The sequence below is a fragment of the Phyllostomus hastatus genome, unplaced genomic scaffold (assembly GCF_019186645.2).
Source record: "Phyllostomus hastatus isolate PE091 unplaced genomic scaffold, TTU_PhHast_1.1 phas_contig_1, whole genome shotgun sequence".
Taxonomy (NCBI): domain Eukaryota; kingdom Metazoa; phylum Chordata; class Mammalia; order Chiroptera; family Phyllostomidae; genus Phyllostomus; species Phyllostomus hastatus.
Genome location: NW_025333498.1, coordinates 19,528,835 through 19,548,885, shown reverse-complemented (window position 1 = coordinate 19,548,885; position 20,051 = coordinate 19,528,835). Strand labels below are relative to the sequence as shown.

Genomic DNA, 20,051 nt, shown 5'->3' with positions numbered 1-20,051 from the left:
TATCAATTCAATACTGACTTACATTTATTCATCTATATTATTCAAGAACTGTATCTTGAGTAGAAACTATGTGTCAGGCATTACTGCAGTGAACAAACAATACATTTAAAAGCTCAACAACCTCAGGTCAGCTTTGGCTCAAGCGGTTACTTTGTCATGGCAGACACTAAAAGCTCAACAACCTTAAATTCATTACTTGGAACAAGGTAGGGGAATTTCTTTTAAAACTTAGTTAAGAACTCAGGGCTATAAATGCTACCTAGAAAGTCTGAACAATAATTTTGTACAGGTTTATTTAAAGGTCAGAAAGACAAAAAATTTTATGCCAAAGGAATTTCCCTTCTGCCTGTAACAACCTTCCTGCAGATTCTGAAGAAGTGCTATTTAATGAACACAGACATTGGGGTTACCTACCCAGAACCTGTTTGCTCAACTGAACCCAAATTTTGTTAACATTCCCTTCCCTACACAGCACATGTAACTTTAGGGAAAGCTGACTCCCATCCAGCCTCAATTCCTATTCCCCTTCTGAGAAGAAATCTAATTATGTTCAGTTACCATCCCTTTTCCATGATGCCTGTATTTAAGGAGAACTTTTACCCATTTTCAATTTCAGATATGCGCCTGATTTTTAAAAAATCCTCATTTGAGGATATGTTTATTCATTTTAGAGAAGAGGGGACAAGGAAAGAGAGAGACAGAGAGACAGACAAAAACATCAGTGTGAGAGAAACATCAATCAATTGCCTCCTATACATACCCCAACTGGAGGATCTAAACTACAACCCAGGTATGTGCCCTGACCAGGGATTGAACCTGCAACCTTTTGGTGTATGGGACAAAGCTCCAACCAACTAAGCCAACCAGCCAGGGCAAGATGGGCCTGATTTTTTTTAAGGGCAACAATATCTTTGTTGGACATAAGTGGTTTTGGAATGAACACATGACCCAACTCTGGATGACAGAAGAGGTTTGAAGGTTACTTCAAAGAAACAGAAAAAAAAAATCCACAGAAAACCAATCCTTTTCTTAACTCTTTGCTCTATTCTTGTGGTACCTCTATGCTGCAACTGTTTGCATGCTTGACACTGTCCCAGAGGTCCTTTAACCCAGCCCTTTTCTTAAAGCAAATATGAGCCCTGGCCAGGAGGCTCAGTTGGTTAGATCATTGTCCCATACACCAAAAAGGTTGTAGTTCAAAATACCAAGGCAGGTAGTATATAGAAGGCAGCTGATTAATGTCTCTCTCTAAATGAATAAACATATCCTTGGGTGAGGATAAAAAAAAAAGCATCAGCAAAAGCACTGGATGTATCAGTAAATCCAATAAAAACTGACAACCAGTCTAAAACCATAGAAAATGAGACAATTCTGCATATGGCAGACCACATGGGGGTTCTTAAGGACATAGGTTGGATTAACCAACTCAGAAGCCCCACCCTATTTTGGACCTGCTTTAAATTGTGTTTTTTAAATCTAAAGTTGAAACAGACATAATTAATATATCTTTATAGTAAATAAAGCTCCAAGTCCATTATTCAAAACTTTGCCCTGGCTGGTCTGGCTCAGTGGATTTAACACTGGCCTGGGAACCAAAGCGTCACTGGTTCCATTCCCAGTCAGGATATACACCTGGGTTGCAGGCCAGGTCCCCAGTAGGGGGTGCATGAGATGCAACCACACATTATGTTTCTTTCCCTCTCTTTCTCCCTCTCTTCCCCTCTAAAAAATATAATAAAATAAAATCTTTAAAAACAAAAACAAAATTTGGAGGAACTACACTAAAACCAAAAAGTAGCTCAGGACAAAGTGAGATACAATGTATCACACAACCAGAGAAGGTGCTAGAATGACTTCATTCCTTCTTTATGCAAAGACAAATGCTACAAATACATTCCTTGATGCCAGTGTCACATGTAAAAATACCAGTAAGTCACAGGTTCATGGTCCCAAGTCATGTTACATATGTAAAAAATCATTATGTATGTTGTAAGAGGCTAATTTATTATATTTAATTTTGAATGGCCAAATTAAATGACATTAGTATTTTGTTGTCCATTGTTAAGAAATTTTGAAGTCTAAGGAAAATAATTGTCTCAGCTCACATTACAAAAGGTAGATATTAAAAAAAATCATAAAGGACAGATATGAAAAGAAAAAGATGATACCTTAATAAAAGTTTCTCAATTATTTAGTCTTTTCCTTGGTAAATAAAAGGGATGAGTAAGTTTGGGTTTTCAAGTGAGATCTAAAGTTCTTAATATCCTGATTCACATAAAAAAGAGAAAAATGAAAGTTATAAAGTAATGCTTGCCAAGTTTAGACATGACACTTATCTTATTAATTCTAATCTAAAAAATAAGGGAAATGTCAAAAAACCTAAACAGTAACCACACACTGTGGTACAAAAAGATTCCAATTTCATATTATTATTTCTTTTTCAAAGTACATTCCTAAACTATGTAGGAATTATATAATAGCTTTAAAAAATCATGAAAACTTATTTTATATTTAAACTATTAACTGGTTAAAAAACACAATAATTATAAATGCCTGTTTGGTCTGAAGGAAGATTCTGCTTCACTTACCCTGACTACTTTCATTCTGGTTTTCTGCTTTTCTCTTTCTTCCTCTGGATGACTCCGATTGTTTCTTCTCTGGTGTCTACAGAAAGCAAAGTTAACAGCATTTTTAAACCACAGTTTCATTATACAAAATTATTACAGTCAGTATAAAAACCATTTTTATTTTCAAATTAGAATACAGGATGGGGGAAAGTAGGTTTACAGTTGCTCATATGGAAAACAATGCAATAATTAATAAATAATACAATAAAATTGTTTCGCAACTGAAAACCTACTTCTGCCCCAACCCTGCATTGTTCGACTCAACAGCGCCCACAGAATGTAAATGTGCACTTACATACAATTTACTTAAAACCCCAAATTTCCTACTTTGTAAATTTTTAAAATTTGAAGCATAAAAGACTTGTACACATTACTTGAAATTTACATTTACAAAACTTGACTTGAGGTAAATGAAAAATATGAGAGTAATTAGCCTTTAAAAGACGCCCTTTAAATTCTTAACTGAATAGGGCTAAATAATAACAACAAAATCTTATGTTTTTCCTACTTGTTTTCTACTATTCACACATAGTCTATAAAAGTAACTTGGATAAGGAAAAATGAAGCAGAACACAAACCCTGATATACACAATCCCTACTATCAGCAGGACCATTTACCTGAATATGCCTAACAATTATTATCCAATTAACAGTTTGCAGTAAACTCATAGATCACCCCTCAGAACAAGGGTCAGCAAACTATAGTCCACTGGCCAACTCTGTCTGGGTACCTGTTTTGTAAGAGTCCATAATCTAAGCATTACTTTTATATTCTTAAATGATTAAAAAATTTAAAAATCAAAACACTATTTTATGATATGAAAGTTATAAGAAATTTAAATTTCACTTTCCATAAGTAAAGTTTTGTTGGAACACAGCCACACTCATTCATTTATGTACTTCCTACAGTTGCTTTCACATTACCACATCTGAGCTGAACAGTTCCAACAGAGGCCATATATATGGTCCATAAGGCCTAAAATAACTGGCCCTTTACAGAAAAAGTCAGCAGACCCCTGACCTACATGATGGCTTGTTTTCAAATTCCAGATTTGTTCTTTTAGCTGATAGCAAGTATCTGCACCAGGCTAAAATAATGAGGAATTTTTGCGGAGGCTGACAACTGTTGTTGTGCTTAGATAGAATTAAACCCCAGAGCACAAGGCAACAGCACGGGGCCCTCAGATTCTAGAAGCTTGGCAAGTATGTCCAGTGCCAGAATGAAGAGTATTTGAAACATCAAGACAACTTAAATAAATCTCTAAGGGCGATGTGGCTCCCAAACAAGGAAGGGACTTAACCCATATTTTGATATCTATGAGTAGTTTAGATTTAGTATGAATGACAATACATAATCTAACTCATATTGAGCACCTATGGTTCCTCTAAATATTATTTTGGAGGTTTTAAGTCGTCTCATCTCCATTTTGCCAACAAGGTAACAGATTCAGAGATTGGCACCAACGTTATTAGTCTCTGAATTCCTTAAAGACAAGAGTTATACCTTCTCCCCACATCACCGCTCCTACTCATGTGCACAGCACATAATTATTACTTGATAAATGCATGAATATTAAATAACTTACTCAAAGTATCCAGGATTCAAATCCAATTCTGTATATTTCCAAGGCCTAAATCCATTTTTTTTTCCTCTAACAGGCTATATGCCCTACATGTCAAGAACTGAATGAATCAGCTATGCAAAAATACTTCAAAATTTTACTAAGTTTCTAAGTAAAAATTGCTATGACAGCAATTTACCTATATATGTTTTGCATCACAAACCAGGGAACTTAAAGAAATCCACAGTAACTACTCAGGATGCAGACTGATGTACCAGCAATTTAAGGTCAATAGTTAATTGGTTTAGTTTCATTGTCAAAATTAAAACATTCAAATTTCAACAACACACAATGTTCTATTTTCTTCAGAATAAAAACAGCACCAAATTAAAAATTCCAAGTTAACATTTTTATAAAGAACTCTAAAAAAACCTATATTAGAGCAAAAGGATTACCAAATAATAATTTATTCATATCCTTCCCAACTTAGTCTATATAAAAAATGTAATTCAAGGTCAAGAAGATAATGATTTTTCAGAATAGTTTTATACTAATTTTTAAGCATGGCAGGATCCCATTTGAACTCTAACTTAAATCTTGACTACTTCTGAATAAACAAAACAACCCCTACAAAATACAATTCTGTAAGTTATATTTGAAACATTTCCTATCAAAAAAACGAAAGAAAATATATAATGTTCTTAATGGCTACACATTGTTTTCTAAAGCATATTACAAGGAAAACTGAATCAGTGACAGATTGAGGGACTACATTTTAAAGGGATAATAGGGTGGTTTCACCGGGGTGAACAAAATTTGATTTCTTTACTGCCATGCTTCTAAGAACCATTAAAATGCTGTATTTACTGGCTATCTCCAAAAGGGGAGTGGGATGGAGGATACAATATATGTACAAATTCTCAATCTTATTTGGGATAACATTCATTAAATATTTCACTAAATATATAATTTAAGATATTTAGGTTCTTTTTTTTTTTTTTAAAGACAAACACAGTGCTCACTTGGGCAGCACACAGACTAAAATGTGAACAATACATCAAAGATGAGCATGACACAGCTCCTGTACAAGGACGACATGCAAATCTGTGAAGCATTCCTTGTATTTTAAGTCATGGGGATGCAATGTACAGCATAAGGAATGGAGTCAACAGTATTGTAATAACTATGTATAGCAACAGATGGTCACTAGACTTGGAGAGAGTACTTAGTAAGTCTGATAAATGTCTAATCACTATATAGTACCCCTGAAACTAATATAATACTATTATCAACTTAATTTTAAAATAAATAATAAAAGACATAGATTTTTTTGGTAAAAAGTTTTTTCTCCAAGGCAAAATTTCCCCCAAGATAAAATTTTCTGGAACAGAGACGTGGGACAGTCTCCTTTGGGGGAAATATCACTTTGCCTAAAACAAAAATGAGGGAGAAAAAACCCAGATGCATAATGACTTCAGTAAAGATAAAAACACAACTAAGTTTACCTCCTTTAAACCAGAAAAGATTTTGAGAAAGAGGAGGAAAAAAGGATGACAGGACTGAAATTAAGACTGTAACGTATTACTGATGGGGGTAAGAAGTTGGAAATAGGTAATAAAAAACTAAAAAGTTGAACAAAATAAAAGGGAAACCTAGATATTCCTAAATTAGCTTATAAAGTAATTATCTCCCTTACAAACAGCATTTTCTGTCCCTTCTCCTGAACCCTAATCCTCTTCACCTATGTCTTAGTATGACTATCTGATGTCGACCCTTAATTTCACCCTCACCTCATAAATTATTTTAGGATTGTTCTGTCAGGCCAATGGACCACAACTTCCTAAGGAGCAAGTACCATGGGCTTCTGAAGAAACAGACTAAGAAATCTGTGGGTCCCTTATTTACTATAACTCTCAGTATGTCATTTAACCCAAGACTTGATTTTCTCCTCAATTGTAAATGTGATCACACAGGCAGAGGAGGACTATAGGTACAAAAGGAGAAACATACCACAAACATACCTAGAATGACATCTGGAACAAAGTGTGTACTCTATAAATGTCAGTGAGCACTCAAATTCCCTGATTTAAATTGCTATCCTTCTGTTACTATAAATATCCATGTACTTTTATGTTTTTCAAAACCTCAGTCATACGTCACCTATTAAATGATCAGAAGCTTCTACCCTAATAACTCACAACTCGGGCTTGCAAAATAAGCACATTTCCTCTTTAAATTGTCTCATGCAACTCTGTTCTAGACTACAAGCCACAGAACCTATAAGCTAAGGTCCTAAGTATCACATCATTAACCCTCATGCAAATGTAGATTAAATAGTCTTTTGATTTTGAATTTCAATAATCTGAGAACACCTATATTAAACAAAACAAAAACTCTCAATGAAGCCTACTGTTGCCAATTCTCCTGAGTAACTCATCTGTGAATGAACTTATCTGGGGGCTTTAGAACCTTGGGAATTTAGGATATGCAGAATCTTACCAAATATTTAATCTCTTAAATAGCTCATCACTGAAGAAGAGTTCAGAATATTATCTTTGATTTTTAAACTACACTCCAGAAGTACCTTAGGGGTAAGCAGGTTGTGCCTCAAAAATTATTAAAGAGGCCCTGGTCAGTGTGGCTCAGTTGGCTGGAGCGTCATTTGGTAAACCAAAAGGGCCACAGGTTCGACTCCCAGTCAGGGTGCATGCCTAGGTTGTGGATCTGGACCCCAGTTGGGGTGGGTACAAGAAGCACCGGACTGATGTTTCCCTCCATCTCTCTCCCTCTCTTGCCCTCTCTAAAATCAATAAGCATGTCTTCAGGTGAGGAGTTAAAAAAAAAAAAAAGCCCTATTAAAAAAAGGTCAATGTAAAATAGATGTTCTAGTCAAGAATATCACGTGTACAAGATATAGTTTTGTCCAACCTACTGCTATAAAAAATAGGTCAGAATAATGCGTTATAAGAACACTGAAAATCTGTTGTAAAAATTTCCTTGCTGTTTTGTATCCAATTTAAATTTGGATAAAAACTATTATGAAATATGTACACCCTAAGTCAAGGAAGATTTTGAGCTGGCATGACCTGAAATTCATAGACTCTGTCTTTGCCTAAGAGACAAAACTTTAATATTATCAAGAACTATTACCTGGAAATGTTTGCTTGAATCTTTGACACCTATAAGAAGATCACTGCTATATTAAAACTAGCAATATAGCAACATTTTGGGATCTTATAACTGAACAAGAGCATTTCCTTGCTATTCAATATAAATCCAACTAATGTATCAGTATTTTCTGTGTGGCTTATTTTCTGCTGTATTCCCTTTATTATTTAATAATATGTAATATCCAAGATGGTGGAGAGCTATCAAGACAAAATTGGGTAGCCACCCAACTAAAACATGTGCTGTCTTATAGATAACGTAATGCGTACCAGTTCATATTTTAAAGCCTTAAAGATCTTTACTCTCTTCACAAATATACCAGCATCCACAACCCAACCAGTATGTAAAGGAAATATAATACTAAAGCAATCTTACTCTCAATTTTAGGTAGTTTTTTAACTTTCCATCCCCCAGTCTGACTTCTTAAAGCTCCTGTCACATGGACCCATTTTAATTTTCATTCACATGTATTTAAAAGAAGCATATGTATTAAGTCTTCAATATTGGTAGAATGCATGTTGTTTGCCATTTTCTTATCATTTACATAGCATAACTATATCTTGGCATTTTCCCTTCTCTGGCTTTTCCTTTTTATTTGTCAAATAGTGTAAGTCATAAAATTAAAATAAAATTGGACTTTCTCCTCTAGTCATATAATCTTGTAAATTGTTTTCAAATCATACAATCAGAGCAAAACAGCCATGCAGAACAACTGCTATGAAGGGAAAAAAAAAACCCCAAAATTTCAAGATAACTTATTCTGGAAATGTTGGCATTTTGAGAGTACTTATAATAGTAAAATTTAGAAGAGTGATTTCCTAAGTTTTCGCCCCTTGTGACACTCATGGTGGAGTGACACGCTCCTGTATAATATATCCCTACAGGAATTTCCTTGACCGTGACTAGAGGTCCTTACATAATTACTTCTTTAGGACAGACACTCTTAAATGTAAATGCTGTGTCATAAAATATGCATGTTTAAAGTTTTTAAGACATTGTCAAATTGTACTTTCAAAGACACTGTCAGCCCCAGTTGGTGTGGCTAAGTGTGCTGAGTGCCAGCCTGCCAAATGAAAGGTTACTGGTTTGACTTTGGCCAGGGCCCCTGCTGGGGGTGTTCGAGGGGCAGCCAATTGATGATGTTTCTCTCCCTTTCTACCTCCCTTCCTCTTTCTCTAAAAAATTAAAAACCAAAACAACCAAAAAAAAGTAACATCAGTCTTACTAACACTAACACTGCCTACCAATTTCAGCTGTTTACCTGATGTGTTTTCTCTGTGGCAATACTACATTTATTATCAGAAAAAAATGATTTTTTTGTTTTATTTTTAACAGAAATTGTTTTATCATTTATCTACTAGCACTGATTCTCAACACTGACTATACATCAAAATCACTTATAAAACTTTTATTTCAAGTTCAGGCTCAAGTCTCCATTCCAAATTCAACCATTTCTGGAAAGAGACCAAAGGAGTTCTTATTTTTAAAAACCTCCAAAAGTGATGCTGATGTATCATCATGATTAGCAATAGTCATCTACATTTAGAATAATGTCCTGTATTTCCTGCATATTCTATTTTAGAGAATCTCTAAAATTAATGTTATTCTTTATATATAATCTTCCATTATGAATTAAAGACCAAAATTGTGACATATAGCTGAAAACTCATTAGGATATAAGAAGTCCAACCAGTTGTCATGGTTACTCAGCTATTTTTTAGAAAAACTGAATTAATCTTAAAAAAAAAAAAAAAAAAGTAAAATAGCCCTGGCTGGTGTGGCTCAGTGGAATGTTATTACTATTCCCTGATTGGGGAGAACCCACATGCCTGGGTTGCAGGCCAGGTCCCCAGGTGGGGGCATTCAAGAGGCATCTCTCCACATTGTTGTTTCTCTCCTCTCTTTTCTCCTTCTCTTTCCCTCTCTCTAAAAATAAATAAGTAACATCTTTAAAAAACAAAACAAAGCATTGCCTCATCAAAAAACAAAAAATAGTAAAATAATCACTATGCTCTACTGAGCATAGTATGTGTATAAAAATACACCTACTACTTTAAAAATTCTACTATAGTATAAAACACTGAAACCAAATTTCTCAGTAATGTCAACTTATACCGAATGACCTTAAAATTCAGTCTAAAATCAATATCAGATAAAACGTTTGTGAAGGGCTGCTGTTAGTCCAGGCATATCTTGCATTGTCAAATTTGATGATCACTATAAATCACCTTAAATCTGAGTATTTCCAAAAAGGATATCATTTTTTCAAAGGACTAACTAGGGTCATTTATCTTACTTATAAGTTATACACTATTTTAGTTATGCAGAGAGAATGTACACATCAGTTGAGTATCACTCTGAAATAAGAGACACTTTGGAATTATCATTTTGACTGTTGACTTATTATCTTTGGGCAAAGTAATTAATCCTTCTGGGCTACTGTTTCCAAACTGAGAGATGTTAAACTTCTATAGTTATAATCTAGCTCCATAGGTAAGGTGTTAAAACTTTATTCTCTTCCTCATTAATGGTTCTCCCAGAGGAGATCTGCCCAGACCCCCAGAGGACATTTGGCAATATCTGGAGACATTTTTGGTTGCCACAACTGCAGGCTACAGATACCTAATGTGTTAGTGATGCTGCTGAACACCCTACATTGCTCAGGACAATCCCACACCCACGCCACCACAAGGATTATCTGACCCCAAATGACACTTACATTCAAGTGTTAGAAACCTTGTTTTGATGAAAACATGAGAATCGTTCATAGTTGACAATAAAACTACTATGTTAACAACTAAAGTGATGTTAACGAATATTTACTGACCACTTAGTATGGTTGAGAACTATACCAAGTTCCACTTTAAAGTATATCTTCCTTCTTAAAATGACCTGGCATTTTTCTCTTTTAATCTTGTTTCTATCAATTGGCTCAGAACTTTCTTGCTCTAAAAACAACCAACCAGTTACACGAAATCAACTATATATCTATTTGATAAATGGTTTACTAAATTATCATTTTAAGACTTTATGACTTATAGCTGGGTACTTATACTTTGAAAGGCTTCTCAGGTAAGTCTGACAAACAGTCCTCCACCTTTATAAAAACAGAGCCACAGAACCAATATTAGACCCACATTTGGTTTCCAGTTCACTTTTCCTTCTGGGAGACTAAGGACACGTATATTCACCAAGATAGACTCACTTCCTTTGCGTGACCCCCATCATATAACATACTTTAGGGTAAGACACTCTAATTTATAGCTGAATATAGTTCATATATAACAGTATGTCCTTTAATGTATAGTGGTAGAATTTGTTTTTTATTAAATAAAATAAAGATTTTAAATGTAATTTCAGGATTTTCATGGGAACTTTTAAATCCTGTCATTTATAAAAATGATTATTAGTTTTAATAAAAGAAAGAAACAAATTTACTCCCCAAAAGAAACAAGGTATTTATTAATGTTACAAAATATACAATTTTGCATGCACACAGAGTACTCTCCTTCAAGACAACAATGATACTGTACATTGTATATGGCAACAGTGTTATATACAATGTCTTAATAAAACAAATGACATAATAATACTGAGTAAGATTTATGGTTTGGCCTACCTAACATAGTAAGAAGTGAGAAAATAGTACCAGCAGGAAGATAAGTAAAGGAGAAAACAGTGGAACTCATCCAATATAATACCACAAAGATCATTTATCAGGCTAAAACATTTTAGAAAATAATGTAGGTGGTAGAATACAAAGAATATTTCTTAAAAACAACTACATGTCTAACAATCTTGAGAAACTGAACAGATTTAAGTAGAGTAAGGTAAAAAACAAGGTAATTCATTCAGGGGAAACAGGCATAAAAATAATAACTTTCAGTGATACTTAGACTATATATCATTAAATTCATTTTCCAAGTTTTCTTCTTTCTTACTGGGTACTCAGACTAAGACATTAAAGAAAAGATTTGTCCAGATTATAACAAATACATATATAGACAAGTAATAGTTTAATAAATTTTTTAAAATCTAAAACCTAAAACTTAAGGCCAGTGTTACTTCTATTTTCAAACAGAATCATAACTTCCAATCAATCCCGAGTACCTAAGTGTTCACTGAGAAAACATTCAAGCTAAATACTATTAAAAAAGAAAAAAGGAAAAAGTAGAGATAGATGTGTATATAAAAACAAGGTTAAGAACAAAATATTCTAACCACTCTCCTAATCTAGCCAATTTACTAAGAAGAGAACCCATTTAATCAATAAATACACGGTCATGTGTTAATTTTAAAGAAAACATCTTCAAAAAAGGAGAATTTACTTCTAAAAACAATATCACCAGTTCCAGAAATAGAAATAATGCCCTCCTGAAGCCAGATCCAAGTTAGTTTTAGGTCCAATTCCCTAGTTTTCTTTATTTGTACTTCCTCTAAAATATGCAAATGAATCACACAAACTGTGGCCCTTTGAAAAGTCTTTTTTAAAAGGAACAAAAGTATTAATGCTTCAAATTGTCTTCAATACTATAACTCAAATGAGGGGGAAAATTTAAGTTACAAGACTACTTCTAAAACTTAATTCAAATGATAAAGCTAATCAGATCTTCTTTCATAAAATGGCCTTCATTAATCACTGTTAGAGGTAAATTAAGATAATCAAGGCATCACATCTACATTATATTCTTTCCTTACAATTATTACACTTCTGAAAGTGGATCTAAGTTTAAATGCCTCGATGGAACAACTGTCTCAGTTCCTACATATCTATTACTTAAAATATCCTTAATCCTAAATAACTCAAAAATCCCCAAATGTACCTGGATAAAAAATAAATAGTAATTCAATGCCACGGTGCAAAGGAGAGGGTCACAAGGAGTTAAAGAACTGATACTCACACAGGAGGAAGGGACAATAGAGACAGAATGTATGTTAAAGTCTTCAATTCTGATTAAAGTTATATATAAGTATTATAGAAGATAAAGATTAAATTGACGGAAAAACAGAATCTGGCATGTGTGTATGCTTTACAAACATTATTGTGTAGTACACTGAATGCAAGCATACATGCATATGTAGACTTAAATGTGCTTCTCCAACATTATTAAAGATGATATAATTCAATGATATTTACATTCAGTCGCAAATATCCCACCTCAGTAAGAAATAAAATAAAGCACAGAACTATATTCTACAACATCCCAAAAGAGAGGCAGGGAGGAGGAATGGTTATGGTACTAATATTCATTACACATTCCAAATGAGCTATATAAGATACACAGTTTATCTTAGTACCTTCAGGTAAGGTTGAGTAAGAATAGTAATTGTGCAAAATTTAGAGAAAGTAAAGATCTTTGTGTTTAGACATGGAAGATTCCTGCAAGAACTGCAGATCAAGGCAGGTTCTAAAACTTGGAAAACATTTATAACTAAGAAACATGGGCTCCTCTTATCCTCACAAAATAATCTGGACTTTTACCTAGCACATAAATCACACAGATCAAGTTTGTAACTCCTAAAGGCATTCTAAAACATTTTTAAAAAGGATGAGTGACCCCTCTCCCTCACACTTTCTTCCCTGTCATCCCTCTCATAAAACTGGTATCATTCCCCTCACACCCAAAACCCATTTTAATTCTTTGCTTCAGCTGATAAGCTCTATTTTCACCGTGAGGTAAGAAAAAGGTTATTAGGTTTGGAAATCCATCCATCAGGAGAAAGGCCATCTGTAGTCATTTCTGCCTACAACTCACCCTGCCTATCAGAGTCTGGGTCTCACCAATCACACCACCTCAAGGAAACCATGTCAAGTTCTGGTTCTATTTTCTCCAGTCTCTTCAGCACTTTCCTTGTCCCATCATAACCCTGCTATAAACCCCCTTCCTTAGCACATGGTATGTCAAGCCTGTTAAGACTCTTGATACTGTCTCCTTTTCACCACACTCAAGATTCTGCCAAAAGCAGTCAATATTTGCTGCCACTATTTCCTCACTTTCCAATGCTTCCTTAACCAACTATAACCTGGCATCTTGCTACCATTAATATACTAAAACTAAGCCCAAGCAACAAATTCTTAGTAGCTTTTTACTGTCATTACCTTATATGACTTCGAGACACTCAATTCTTCTTCACTTTCTCCTTTTTCTTCCTACTATCTACCTACCTCTTTTCCCCAGCACACCCATCTTGCCCGATAACATTTCCTAGAGTTACACAAACTATCACAAGTTCATCTATAACAGAAGTTTTTAAACTTTTGGGTCTCAGGAGTCTTCTACAAACTCTTAAAATCTGTTGAGGAACACCCCCCCCCCCGAAAAGCTTTCATTCATGGGGCTTATAACCATCGATATTTACTATTTTAGCTTTTTTTTAAAAAAAGGTTTTATTTATTTGTTTTTAGAGAGGGAAGAGAGGGAGAAAGAGAGAGAGAAACATCAATGTGCGGTTGCTGGGGGCCATGGCCTGCAACCCAGGCATGTACCCTGACTGGGAATCGAACCTGCAACACTTTGGTTCACAGCCTGAGCTCAATCCACTGAGCTATGCCAGCCAGGGCAATATTTTAGCTTTTAAAACTAAAAAACTTTTAAACATCAGAACACACAGGTAGAGAACCCATACATTATCAGTGATGATATCACATGTCATTCAGCCTCTGTAAAGTTTCATTGTAAACTCAGGAGAAAATAAAAGTAAGAAAAAGCCAAGTATGTCTTAGCATTACTTTTTAAAAAGGTAAGTAATGTTTTAGCACTGATAAAACTGTTTTAACCTTGTGGACCCCCTGAAAGAGTCTCTGGGTCCCCAGGAGCCCTGAGACAACCCAATCACTTCATGCCTATGTAGAAATTCCTAAATCTTTATCTACAGTCTGACCTCTTTCTTTCCCAAGCTATCACCTAAAGTTATGTACCTCTACATAATCCTAGGCTCTTCCCTTTCCTTCTTTACTCTCATTCAGTCATCAAACCCTACTGATTCTACTTTTAAAATCTAGCCGAATTTGAGAGCTTGTTAGAGAAATGCAATGCCCCACCCCAGACCCACATAAAAAAAAATCCTTGGTAATTCACTTGTACATTAAAATCTGAGAAGCATGGGCCTGGGTGGTGATAGCATCAAAGTTAGAGAATCTGAAGCAGAAGGATATCTGAAAGGCAAACTTGAGAACACTAAATCAGAACCCCTCTTATTTGAAGTTTTTCCTCCTAAATCTAAACCTTGAAGGTCTGGAGTTTTGTAAAGGCATGGTATTCCTAAAGCAAATGATCTTCCCAACTTAGGTTTACCTTCCCATCAGTCTGATCCTCTACACTGCCACCTGGGGAGGACTTCTTTATCCCTATTTTGTCTTCCCTCAGCCCCTACACTTGAACAACTCCCCATCACCCAGGTAAAAGCCCAAATCCCTTTCTATGAAATAAAAAGGCTTTCTTTCAAACCCTGACCACTGCCTATCTTTCACCCTTCATGCATGTCCTCCCTATACCACAAGATGCAAACCAGCTGAATCACCTCCGCAGCAGAATCACCCATGCTTCCATGCAAAAGCAAAAGCAAAAACATATCCTAGTCCCTCTGCCTGCCTTCTCATACTTTGCCCTTGTTCTCAGAATGAATCCATAGCCTTTCATAACAAATGTCATTGCTTCTCTGAAGGAAGACTTCTCTTCTCCCTCCTCTCCCTTGCAGGCGGATGGAATTAAGGGTTTCTTGCTCTTTGATCTCATAGCACCTTGTCCTTGTTTACACTTATTTTAACAGCCCACACTGTTTATAAAGTAGTCTGTCCTACTTAATACTGATCTCTTGGGAAGGCAGAGATAATATCCTATTCATATTTACATTTTCTGTGCTTGGGCAGAGGTTAGAAGATAGTAGATAAGTAATAAATGCTTAATGAAAACAGTAAATTTTCAGAGTCTGTTGAATAGACCTAGACAGATATAAAATAAAGCAAAACAAATCAACACCTTCCTACCTACTATAGGCAATTTCATTAACAAAAGGAGAAACTTACATTTAGAACCTATATCTACATTTAGAAATAAAGGAAAATCCATTTATGAAGTAATTCATATATTAACTGAAATGAAAAATTTCAGTTAAAGTAGATTCAATTAACTTAACAGTAAATATCATATGTTTTCCAGCTTTAATAGTAAAAGAATAAACAGAATACAGTAGGGTTCTGGGTATCTGAAGAGTACTGGGTAGGAGGGTAGAGAGTAGGGAAAGCTAAAATCTTCGTAAGTACTTAGAGGGACTCAACAGACAATGCTAACTGATAAAACAAAATAGCAAGTTACACACATTATTTGTATTATAAAATGTGGAAATAAATACCAGGAAGAAAAGCTAAAAAAAACCAGAGGGGTGTGGGGAAAATGGCTGGTAGGGAACTGCTTTTTAAAATTAAATAAATGAATGAAGCTTTTAGTACTGTGTGTTCATAAAAGCAAAAACTATTATTTTTTTTAAAGTAATAATTAGGAAATGGATTACCAAAAGAATAAAATGACATCAGAAGACAATGAAATACTACATGAACTCTACTACTTGGTGTACAGGGAAAAAGGAGTACCTCTGCAATTTACTCTTTACTTCCAACAACTTAATGGGCTATGAATATCTGCTCTTGATCTGTGTGAAATTTCACCACAAAGGAACTCAATAATTAAGGTGTGCAGTATAGAAGAAATAAAACCTGGGACTCATTTTCCAGACATGTGGCTTCTTATAATGGAAAGACAAAAAAAAAATATGCTTCTTCAAATCTTAAGGAAAATGTATAATCTGTAGTTATTTTTAAAATATTGTGCCACTTAACTTAAACCATTAATTTCTAAAACTTCCAGATACAGAACAGCAAAACTCAAAATATTAAGATTTTCCATTGCTGCCCCATAGCAAGATTTCTATGCAAATAAAGCTAAGTACATCCAATGGTGAACCAAATTGTATTTCACTGCAAGTGCCACTATGGCCTTAAAAAATTTTTTTTAATTAAAAACTTAACCAAAAAATGATTCTTGCAATTCTTTAAAGGGAAGTGCTATTTTCTTACTGACTGATTCTTTTAAAGGAATCAAATACTGCATCTATAAAAAACATAGAAATATATGTTACAGGTGATCTAACTTTTTACTATGTTTTACTATTTAAAAAAACCAGAAACACCAGATTTGGTGAACAGAAAGAGAAAATATATAAAGTTATTTTTTTGCTCTTTATAACATAAAAGCCTGTGAAAGAGGAGGCACGTGAATTTACTAAATAGACCCAAATCTGGAAATATCAAGAAATATTTCAAAGTCCAAGAAATATAAAATGAAAACATTCTTGATATAGTTTTTGAAAAACTGTACTTTGTCTAGATCTAAACCTATAATTTTTAGAGTCTCAGTATAAATGTGTTAATTTAAAAAAAACTAAACTGTGACAGTCTGGTACTTTAGGGGCTACTAACGCTTACCTCAAGGGAACCTACTGCAGATAAAGTCCCGTCACTTGCACAGTCCTTTCAGCTGCCTGCCAGTTGTCTCTGTGGAAGGGAAAGCCTGATGAGTGAGAGCCCTATGCCACACTCCTTCGGAGTGTCAGGGTGCCTGCACAGAACTGCACAGAGCTGTCTACCCAGAGATTCCTAGATGCTTTCCATGACACAGGCTTTACAAAGATGCCACCTTTGATATTCCCTTTCCACTGAACACCAGAACTGAATGGCTAAGAGTTACTGAGTGCTAATGACATTCTGGTATTATCAAGGTTATATACCTACACTAACCCAAATTAAAAAAAAAAAAAAAGACTAAAATGGATCAAGTAGAAATAATTTAACACTGACAGGGAAAACATACACACACAGACACATACGCACATATACACCGAAGAAAGAACTCTGTAATTTGAGAACAGATAATATTACAAGCTACAGCCAAAAAAAGTAAAGTTGCAGCATCAATTAGTAAATGCTAAAACTCAGACATTCCTGTCTACACATTTTAAAAAGATGCCACCAAGTATATTATGCTCAGTGTGAACTCTACCATGGATACAAATGACTACTTACAAAATTCAATGTATTTTCTTACTGGGGTCAGTAAGTGGGTGGGAAGGGAGATTTTTCAGATATGTTTAAGTAAGAAATGTGAAAATCAACAGCATGAAATTCCACAAGAGATTTCACAAAGAGAAAAAAACCTTGTATCTGTATCTTAGAAAGTAAACAAACCTTTACTCAGAGCCAAGCTAAAAGGATTTAACAAGAAATAGAAAACTGTGAAACAGTGTATTGCAAAAACCACCTTCTTCTCCTAGAATTATGAAGGGCTACTGTCTTCCATTAAGAATACCTATACCATGAGTTTGGCTACATAACTAAAAAAACTATATTTTCTTTCTAATGTCAAATACAGTCTTCAGTCTGAATGCTGTGCTTCACAGGCAGAGTAAAATGCTCCTACAAAAAAAAAAACTTTAAAAAGCATTAACATTTAGCACAAGAGATGATGGAAAAAAACCTATTTAATTTTTTAAAAGGATGATTCCAGCTTTTATTTTAACAGCACCATATTTAAAATGAAGTTACTTACCTCTGATTCTTTGTCACTTAAAGATCCCAAGCTTCCAAAACTATGATTAGAGCTTTCATTATTTGTTGAGGCCTGTTAAAGATTTTTAAAAAGGTAAAAGTTAAAAATAATTTAAAATGAAACATATTACAAAAAGTAAATTATCCTCATAAATTAAAATAAAGTATGATTCCTTTCAGCAAGGAAGTCAAGTAAGGTAAAAATAAAGAAATACCAACCTGTTAACACTATAAATATCTTGAAAAGTTTTACCAAGTCAATAAAGTTCTGCTGTATTTTAGGAACAAATTTACTAGTTATTGTTTTTTTTTAAGATTTTTTAAAAATTTTTTATTTTTAGAGAGAGGGGAAGGGAGGAAAAAAGAGAGGAAGAAAAACATCAATGTGGGAGAGAAACATCAATGATAAGAGAAATATCATTGGTTACCTCTCAAATGCCCCCAACTGGGCATCTAGCCAGGAACCCAGGCATGTGCCCCGATCAGGAACTGAACCTTCTGGTTCATGGGACAGCACTCAACTCCCTGAGCCAGACCAGTCATGGCCATTTTACAAAACCAAATTCAGAAGCAAAGGAATTGGGCTATTGTTAGGCTAACAAGATCCCTAAAACTACTATCCAATGTATTAAAAACTAATGTTTCCTTTAACTGAAAGTACAATTTGTGCTCCTTAATTCTCTTCACCATCTTATCAAATTCCATTACATTCCATTCATACCCATTGGCCTTCTCTTCATATTAACTGGACAATCTTTGTTTTTTTGTTTAAGTATTTTAAGAAAAATTTATCACTTTGACCATTTTAATTGCTTCACTCAAGCAGTTTCCTTTACATTTCTTTTACAATGCTTTTTTGAACTGTGACCAACAGAATTGAGTTATTATTCTGCAGGATGTTTGCTATGTTTCCAAGAGGTTTCTATGGTGCTTATTATTTTGTAGCCTTTTTTGGACCAACAGTAGATCAGATACATGTCTTCCAGGAATGTTTAGACCAGAAGATGACAGGCTATGGCATATATGCCAAAGATGATGCACAAATCAACTTCATGGGCATGCACGCCAGCTGATAATCAGTTTACTTCAATCTGTAACAGTAGCTGTTAGTCCTACTATTAAAAGGCTGCAAAAGTTGGACTATAATTACTGTTATACTAATTTCCAATCAGATGACTCTGAGCTATTGCATACATATCCAATATGATGCTGGACACTGTAAAATGTTTTCTACATAAATAGCACTCAAATTGATTAAGATTCAAGCACTATTTAGAGGAAGTTATATAATCTAATTAGAGCAAGGTGATCAAACTTGAAACAAAGAACACCATATAAACAGCAATTAAGAAGTGATAAACTATAAAGATTCAGGGACAGTGGAGCAGTAGCAGCATTTTTGAGCATCTCTAAATCTCCATGTAAAAATATAAACTCCAAACCTAGACACAACACCTACAATGCAACTGGATAAACTAGGGATCTCCCCAACATAGCAGGTGGGAACAGATCACCAAACACAGGACCTGCACTGGTATAAGAGGAAGCAAAAAGAGGGTGTCTGCCAGATCTGGCAACAGAAACTCCCAAAACAGCAAATGCAAATTGACCAGTAAGTAAATTTGAGTACAGACGCTATACTGGAGGAGTTTCTGCCCTTTCCAACAGTGACTAACTGCAAAGGGTCCATGGTGAAGTCTCAAGAAGTTGGAGCAATGTAGCCCCTATGAACTTTTGAAACTGATCCTTCATTAAGGGTGTCACAGTAAAAATAAATTACTGCGTATGGAAGCAAAATTAAGCACAACAGGTACAATGAAGATAAAGGAAACAGAATGTCAAAATAAAAGTGGGAAAAGGAGCAAAGCCTATGAATCTCAAAAAGCAAGTACCACACTTATGAAGAGTGCCCAAAAACAACAGCAGAGGGAGCTCTGTAAGAAAAGCCATTCTTAACCTCAAAAAAGTAGGCAATAGAAAATCATGTTGATCATCCCAAGAAGTTATCATAAGAAAAAAAGATATGGAATATCCTGATAATAAAAACATACCAGAAACACATACACATTTCACAAAATAAGTGAAAACTGTAAC

The 20,051-nt window shown here is 34.6% G+C and overlaps 1 protein-coding gene and 1 non-coding gene across 2 annotated transcripts in view; one reads left to right on the top strand and one right to left on the bottom strand.

Annotated features, from left to right (window-relative positions):
* The window catches only part of TLK1 (tousled like kinase 1), a 137,362-nt gene that overhangs the window by 50,740 nt on the left and 66,571 nt on the right, over positions 1-20,051 (bottom strand). Inside the window, exons 3-4 of the mRNA XM_045819630.1 lie at positions 17,959-18,030; positions 2,589-2,664 (exon numbers count right to left, since the gene is read on the bottom strand). Of these exons, the coding sequence (XP_045675586.1) occupies positions 2,589-2,664; positions 17,959-18,030 (148 nt within the window). The remainder of the gene's footprint in view (positions 1-2,588; positions 2,665-17,958; positions 18,031-20,051) is intronic.
* On the top strand, positions 5,204-5,315 carry LOC123814434. Its single transcript, XR_006784911.1, has one exon. It is a non-coding gene; the product is annotated as a U6 spliceosomal RNA (small nuclear RNA).